At 40.9% G+C, this 8,407-nt stretch overlaps 1 protein-coding gene across 8 annotated transcripts in view; it reads right to left on the bottom strand.

The window, feature by feature from the left end:
• Positions 1-4,225: 4,225 nt before the first annotated feature.
• TUB (TUB bipartite transcription factor) overlaps positions 4,226-8,407 on the bottom strand; it is a 193,143-nt gene continuing 188,961 nt past the window's right edge. For 3 of the 8 annotated variants that reach the window (XM_061610310.1, XM_061610313.1, XM_061610315.1), the window contains one exon: positions 4,228-8,191. In XM_061610310.1, the coding sequence (XP_061466294.1) occupies positions 8,058-8,191 (134 nt within the window). In that variant the 3' untranslated portion in view covers positions 4,228-8,057. Of the gene's footprint in view, positions 8,192-8,407 lie in introns of all 8 variants that reach the window. The other 5 variants (XM_061610312.1, XM_061610314.1, XM_061610317.1 and 2 more) reach the window with 3 other exon arrangements.

The raw sequence follows: 8,407 nt of genomic DNA, 5'->3' as shown, positions 1-8,407 counted from the left end.
AGAAACAGGGTCATCCATCAGGATGACCAAGGCCAATTAAGTCCCAAATACAGACCTGAATCCATATTGGAATGAGTTAAGAGAATCAGTATCATCCAAGAATTCTTGCAGCTGGCAGCCACTATCCCACTCAACCACCTTCCTCAAAATGAGAGCATTAGGACAGGGTTTTTAAGGGGCAGCTAAACAACTGTCTCTTCTAAGGTGGTGAGGACCATCCTTGAGTGGAATGACACTTTTACTACACCCTGGACCCTCAGCTAGCTTTTATCAGTCACAAGGAGTAGGGGGTCCAAGGAGCACATGCTCGCAGTCACATATTTGCAAGCATCTTGTCCATGTCATTGGGCTGCATCAACCAAAAGAGATCCCAGATCAAGTCAGACAGGAGCCAGTGTCAAGGCTGGTGTGGAGGCAAACTGCTTTGTCCTCAAAGTGCCTTGCAAAGGAGTCACAGATCTCCAGAGTGTCCAAATCTGCATCTAAGTTGATGGCAGCAGACCACTTTGAAGAGTTCCACCAGGCAGCTACTTGGAGTGATAGAAGCAGCAAAGTAGACCTTCACTTCCTGCACCATCATAGTAGGTATAATGATGTGCTCTATGTTGTGATCAGTCAACATCATAGCAAGTCTTGTACCATTCATGTGGTAGCCATCATTGTTTCATTGCTGAAAGATCCTGGAGTACCAGGCCACAATACAGGGGTCTGCAATGTCAGAGAGGGTACTCAGGAACAATCACACCAACAGCCTGCCGTGTGTCATCATTGCAAAGCAAGACTAGGGACTCAACAATTGCCAGCTCTAGCCACTGGAAAATCCCCCAGAGCATTCAGGAATCTATTGGATTCCATTAATCTCCAAGGGCAGACCATCCAAATAGGTCATCCACCCCTGCAGGGAGGAATTGCTGTTGTAAGTCCAACGACGATGGTTTCAGCAACTAATTGAATAGAAGTTGTTTTTAGCAATTAATGTAATCAAAAAGTGCTCCTGGAAAACTGGGCAGCAGACTTTTAAAGATGCCAGTATTTGTTAAAAAGTAGATGCCAAGTATCATCTTAAAAGAATCATTTCCCATTTTTTTTCACATAGCAGGGAATGCTTCTTCTAAAGAGGAATTTGGAAAGTAAAACCAGGAGAAGGTATAATAGCAGAAAAGATGTAGGTGAACTTGCATTTCAGCTAAGACTTTTCAAGAAAAGACATGTATTTTCATGTTTTTAGGATGAGTCATGACAGCTGTTGTCCTTTGCTTAAAAAAATGATTGCCTGCAATGCTGTGCACACTTACCTGGCTATTGAACCAAGTGGGAGTAAATTTCTGAATAAGCATCCATAGGATCTGGCTGCATGACATCCTAACTCTCAAGTGAACTATCAAACATATTTAGCATTCTATGGTTTTTTCCCTGTCAGAATAAGGCAAGTCCCACTGAATGTAGAAGGACTTATTTTTGAGTAAACATGGTTAGGCTTGTATTATGCAAGTCACTTCTGTTAAGCACCAGCTTGAGCCTTGCTTCTTTCATTTTGAAACGAGACATATCCCAGTAGTCTCAAAGGTAGATCTGAACAAGAAAAGCAAACTCCACCAACAGCGCACTCCCATGCATGCTTCCTCCTTAGTAAGTACATTTAGGATGGCAGCCTCAGGAGTCTAGAAAAAGGATATGTGCACATAAGCTTTATGACTGACTTCTCTTGGAACAATATAGGGGGGATAGATATGGAATATAATTTCTAGGGTGTTTTATAAGCCAGCATTAATTTATTTACTTTTCATTTTCATTCTGCAGGAGTGACAGAACTATGCTCACCTTAATCCTTTATTTCCCTGACATTTACTCAACAGTCACCTTGATATTTCTGCTGCTGGAAAAATTCTACCTCTAAGAACAAAGCTGTGCAAAGATAAGAGATCGCCCTGTCTAGAGAAAGTGTAAAAGCTAGGGCTGTGCACCTGATTTGGCCAAGTCCTGAGATAAATTGGGCTCATTCAGCTGTTTTCGGGGCTTGGCCCAGTTGGGTTCTGACAGCCATAGATCACTACAGGTCAGACTCGATGACCCAGAGAGACTCAGGGCTGTCAGGGCATCAGGGAGGCAAGGCATCAGGGAGGAGGGAGAGGCAGCCATGGCTCTCCTTCCTGCCTGATGAGCAAAGGCAGTGATCCTCTAGGGGTGCAGGTGGCGTTTTGCAGCATCATGCAGGATCGCTCCCACCCCTCATGATCCTCCACTCCTGCAGGAAAGCCCTTAGCAAAACAACATCACACGGGAAATTTACCTCACTTTCTTGGTCAGGGGTGGGGGAGACACAATGTCTCCTTACCTCTCCACTCCTTATGTTTAATTAGGCTTCCTCCTAAATATACATGAGCCCTGCCCCCCCAAACCTTTTTGGGAGTGACTCCAAAGGTGGGTCAGCCTGATCCTTCTCCCTGGATTGGAGCCACATGGCAGATAGGGGGGTCTGTGCACAGCCCTAGTGGAAGCATTTACCATCCATCTACTCTCTTTTTACCCCAGTTCTTCTACATAACATGGAAAATTGTGCTTTTAGCCCTTTGCAGGGTTTGGATAGGGTGGGAAGGGAAAGGGAGAGCAAATACCGGGCAGGGCATGGGGAAAGGATACCTACATCAGAAACTTCATCTATTAGATAAACTCTGCTTTTACCACTGCCAAACCATCTCCCATAAAGAAGTGATCTTGATGTTCCTGGAGGTAGCACCATTTTCATTTCTCTTTGTTTTATGCTGACTCCTATTTGTTCAAGGAAGCTGCTGCAGGGACAGAAGCAGGTTCGGCAGTGAAGATGGCAAAAATCCAACATGAAGCAAGGTGGCATCCTCCTGAATCCCTAGTACTAAGCCAGATGTGTTAGGATAGCTAAGGGGACCTCAGAACAATAACCATACAGACATTATCTAATACTAGCACTCAAAATAAATTTGTGTATTCCCAGCTGCTTTACTTTTAAAGCTGCTTTTGGTATAGCCACCCTGTCTATGCAGTAATGCCACACTATCCAACGCTAAGTGTGTTACACAATATTGCTTCTTTTTAAAAACATTGTAACACTCGCTCTTTTCTAGTTCACTCCTTGAGGAGAAAAACCAGGATACTGTTTCTTTAAGGTAAAAGTGGAAACCAGCAACAATGTGTATTCTTCATATGTATATTGAAACATGCCAATGATCACCATTATACATTCTAATTTTACATGGAATGAAAGACAGACCTGGCAGTACAAAGTATGGCTACCAGAGCTTATTTGGCAATGTATACAGTATATATTTTTAGAAATCCTGCCCTGTTACCTTTTAGTATGCACAGCAGATGGACCAGTAATAACCGGGCTTATTTTATGTCAGGATTCAGCCCTGGCACCTGTCTCAAATGCCAGGCTCAGTACTCTATTTCGGCACGTGCAGAGTGGTTTTCCGCATCAGTGAGAAAATACAACTTCCCACATACCTGGGATTAGAGTAAGGCTTCCAAGAGCAGAGTAAAATTTCCAGGAAGTCTTGAGCCCTGGAAGCAGATCACCTCCTTTGAGAACTTAAGTAGCCAGTGGTTGCAGGGATTGTTCTTAAGTTTGCTTGCAACTGTAAAATGTCATCTACTTAAAGAACTTCAGCCTTAAAAAATTCCAGACTGAAAAGTCTAGATATAATTTTCAACAGAACATAATAGCCTTGCTGGCTCAAATGAAAAGTCCATTTAGTCCACTGTCCTGGCTTCCACACTGGCCAACCAGATTTCCCTGGGAAGCCCACAATCAGGGCATGAAGGCAACAGCCCTCTCCCACTACCCCCTTTCCTCCTTCCCTCCAAAGCAGGTACTTTTCATGAGCATTCAGTATCTAAACTGGGATATCCTTTTTAACTATGCCATCCATTCGCCCCCTTCCCTATGAATGTTGACTCCTTTCTAGGGATGGAAAGTTTCCGTTCTCTCAGTTTCTCATTTTTCCAATCTTAATTGTTATCCATATTTCTGCAGCAATTTGTGATTTTTTAAAAAAACAACCCTCATGAAAATTCTCCAGCATTTCAGTGCAAATTTCTCCTAATAAAGACATTTTTGTATGTAGTTTTGACTAATGTACACATTGCTGCAAGCCATTTCCCCTAATATAATGCATTTTTGTATGTTATTTTCACCGATTCATTCTTATGCACATTTTCTCTTAACATATGCACTTTTGTAAACACTATTTGGTTGGAAAACTGCATCGCAAAATTTGGGTGAGTGTGAATTTTGAAGGCTGGCTGTATTTCAATACTCATATTGTTTTGGAAATGGTGAATTTGATAGATTTGGCTTTAAATTCAAACTGAATTGCATTTCTGATCCATGCCTTCCCCTTTCTGAAAGCCTCATATCAATGCTCATTGTGTGTATTCCATGCATTAACTATGCATTGTGTGATGAAACACACAATGTTGTGGATTTTACTGGCTGACGCTAAGCTCTAATATTATTGGGGCTGGGAATGATATTCATCTGCTTTTTCCACTCCTTGCATAATTTCATAAGACTCTATCATGCCCTATTTTTGTTATGTTTTCCCTGCTGAACATTTGACCTATTCAAGACCTTCTAAGAAAAAGTGATGATGTAACAAACACAAACACACTCTTTGAACATTTAGGACAGCAAAGCATGGTCATGTTATTATTTGGGTGGGGGACATCACTCCATAAGACCATTTCGTTATTGAGATAGAGGCTATGAGAATTCGATCAAATTACTTCAAGGTCCAAATTGAAAACTGAGGCTGAGGTGCAGGTAGAATACACCTAGGCTTGTTCCTGACAGTTTTTTGGTTTTCAGCCAGAGCGATAACAAAAATCAAATTTGTTGCTATGAACCATGCTCCCTGCAGGTGCCCCTGAACCCAAATCTCTAATCTAAAACTTGGAGTGACTTGGTGCTAAAGTATAGACTCTCCCACTATGGTTAATAATGTATGACTTTTTTGTAATTAATAACAGTGAGAAAACAAACCCCTTGTTTAGAAAATTTTTGATGGACTGCCCCAAGGGACCAACAAACTCTCACTTGAGTCTTCCCATTGCCCACTTTGGGAAGCATTGCTACTGATAATTTCACTTTCCCTTACCTTTCCTAAAGAATCTACAAAACAAACCCATTTTTTAAAGCCACAATAATCCACATGCACACTTCAATACTGAAATCCCTTTGCCCCCATGTTCGTAAAAATCTACCCTTCAGGGGCAAATACATAGAACAGAACATGTTTCTCTGAATGTATGAAAATACACGGCCCAGATGGATATAAGCTCTCCTCGCAGCCAGTCCCTGGATCTTAATTTTCTTATTATATAATATTTGGTAATATAGAAAAACTGTCAAGAAGAAGAAGATCCTTGCAGCTAAGTGAAGGTCATGTTTCTGAGGCTGCAATCCTAAACACTCTTACTAGGGAGAAAGATCTATTGAAATCAGTCTAAGACTAATTCTTCCTATGTCCATCTGCCTGTGCTTTGAGATCTTGTACTGAGGTCCTTTTTCAGGTGCCCTTTTCAATGGAGGCATGCCATTCAACAACTGACATCAACAAGCAACTTTACCTACTTCCTTTATCTTACTGGTCAATGTGGATTTATTAAGTAATATTTCATGTTCATTTATTGGGTTCTGATTTGGAATTTGTCTAAATATTAAGTGATGTTTACATACTTGTAAACATAAAAAAATAAAAAGGGTGTGTGTTTTTCAGCAGTGATGCCTCTGTTATGGACTGTCCTCTGTAAAAAGGGTCATTTGACACCTACAGTGTAATCTATGGCACCAGGCAAAATGCTTTTATTCACCTAGGCATTTCAATGCCTTGTAAGTTTTAGTTGTTTTATTACTTTATTTGTACTGTGCTACAATTGGCTGTACACTGGCCTTTAATAGGATGACGGATGGTACTGTATATAAATATTTTAAATAAATGAAATAATTCTGAGTAAGCCGCTTTAGGATTCCATTGTAAAGCTCTTCCAGCACATGTGCATCTCACAGTCCCTGTTTACCTGCCGCATGAAAGCATTTTGCCACTCTTATAATCAGCTGTCATATTTAACTTGGTAGTTCACTGGGCGAATCCTTGTGCTGGATGAACTATCATTATTTTAAGCTTCTCCCAGTCTAGGGGAGTGGTCACTGCTGCTTTGTCTTCTGTGTTTTCACTTCGGTGGGAGGGGTCAGTTTCACTGCTGACTACACAATGACATACATTCGAATCCCAGTAAACCTTACACAGTTTTGGTGAAGGTGCTCACCCCTAGCCTTCTTCTGATGTGGCCAGGAAAGAGTATCTTCTCACAACAGCTGGGCCCCCTGCCTCTTGCTTTCTCCCATGTTGCATATAATGCCTTATTGAATACTATCTCTGAATCAGGATCAAAGTAGTCACCCATCCTTTCAACTCAGTCTTTAGTATCTTTGGGTTTAAAAGACAAGCAAGTTGAAAATGCAAGAGCCTGTATTCTGAAATATTTGATCTACTAATAATAAAAAGGCAAATCTAATCCAGGAAATTTTAAGAATCAGTTTGTATGTCCAACACAAGTTCCTGGTGTATGTAACCTTCAAAATATTTGGGCAGTAAATGGGCTCAGGCTCAGTTGGTGGCACTTCCACATCAATATGCAACTAATAGTTCTTTCTATGAAAAAAAGATGCATGGACCGTATAAGTCATTGTAGGTTTAGCATAGGATAATGCTCAGATTTTATATTCAAAAGGGCAAAACAAATTTGGCAATAATAACATTTTTCAATAGCTCCAGTATCTTCTATACCACTGTTGTAAAGAGGCAGTTGTCTGAAGAGGTCTTCATGCAAGTAATTAAATGCCATTGACTTAAACTGCAGAACATATGAAGCTGCCTTATTCTGACCTCAATTCATCTCGACTAGTATTGACTATCCTGATGAGGAGCAGCTCTTCGAGATCAGTGGTCTAGCCCAGCCCTTCAGAATCTTTAACTCAGAGATATGGGGGACCTGCAGCCCTCCAGATGTTGCTGAACAACAACTCCCAACATTCCTGACCTATGGCCATGCTGGTTGGGGCTGATAGTAGTTGAAGTCCAACAACATCTGGAGAGCCACAGGTTCCCACATCCCTGCTTTAACTGAACATGTCACAGATTGAACCTGAGACATATATGCAAAGCAAATGCATGCTCTCTGTGACGTAAGCAAGTTTCCTAAATGTGAATTACTATTGTAATACAACATAATTTCTAGAATCCAAATTTTGCAAGAGTTGGTTTTCTTCTTTAAAAATAACAATGAAATTTGCATTTGAAAGTAAGATTTAAATTAAAATACATATATAAAATGACACCTTGGAATACAAGTGACTTGTGCAACATTAACTTGTGCTTCCTGCTTCTCTCCTACCCATCCCTTATCATAAGTAAAAATTCGTTAGGCCTCTCTCATATAAGCAATATCACAAATCAAGTTCAGTCTTGCCAAAGAGACTAAATGCTACCTTTATCTCTGTGTATGTGGTTTTTTTAAAGTGCATCTTTCGTGTAGTCTTGTTTCTAAGGTGGGTGATGTGAAGCTCTCAAGGTATTTAATGCCATCTTGAGGTATCCTTATAGCCTCTGAATACTTCTTAAATCTAAAACCAGATTTGTGCTGCAACAGCTTTCATGGATTTAGAAAAAAGAAACACCACTCTCAATGGTGTTTTCACTTTAAGCCACGATACAATACATCATGGCACATCTTCATAACATAACTGAGGGTGTAAGATAGGACTTCTATTTACAGTTCTCTGATGCCACTTCCAGAAAAATAGAGACTAGATGAAGGAAAAAAATATTTCCTGAAAGTCCTGAATTTTAAAATATTTTCTCTCCAGCAAAAGGGTTGGTCCTTCTAAAAGCAATTTTTACCTGCTCTGTTAAAGTAAGAAACCAGTGATGACACCAGAGAAAATGTGGAACTTCTGTTCACTACTCCTTCTGGTGGCACATGGTTTTGGCTGTAGTGAGGCTTGGATGTACGCTTGTTCACTCACAAGCCAACTTGCTGTCAAAACTGGACAGGGCAATGGCAAAGGCTTGAAGTGCACACATTGGGTAGTTGTAGTCCATGGTGAAAATATCCTCAGCCACACGGCCAAACTGCATCACAATATAGTCAGCTGAAAGGCAAAGAAACACAGTACAAGAACATCAATAGAAGTTTCAGCTTAAGCCACCTCTGTAAGCTAGTTATCAATGCTTTAGTTCAGCCATCCACAGTCTGGGGCTCTCCAGATGTTTTGGACTACAGCTCCTGTCAGCCTCTGCCAGCATGGCCAGTGGCTAGGTAGGATACAAGTTGGAGTCCAATATATCTGGAGGGCAGCAGATTAAAG

Source organism: Rhineura floridana, chromosome 2 (genome assembly GCF_030035675.1).
Source record: "Rhineura floridana isolate rRhiFlo1 chromosome 2, rRhiFlo1.hap2, whole genome shotgun sequence".
In the NCBI taxonomy this organism is placed as follows: Eukaryota; Metazoa; Chordata; class Lepidosauria; order Squamata; family Rhineuridae; genus Rhineura; species Rhineura floridana.
This window is presented reverse-complemented; position numbering and strand designations above follow the sequence as displayed.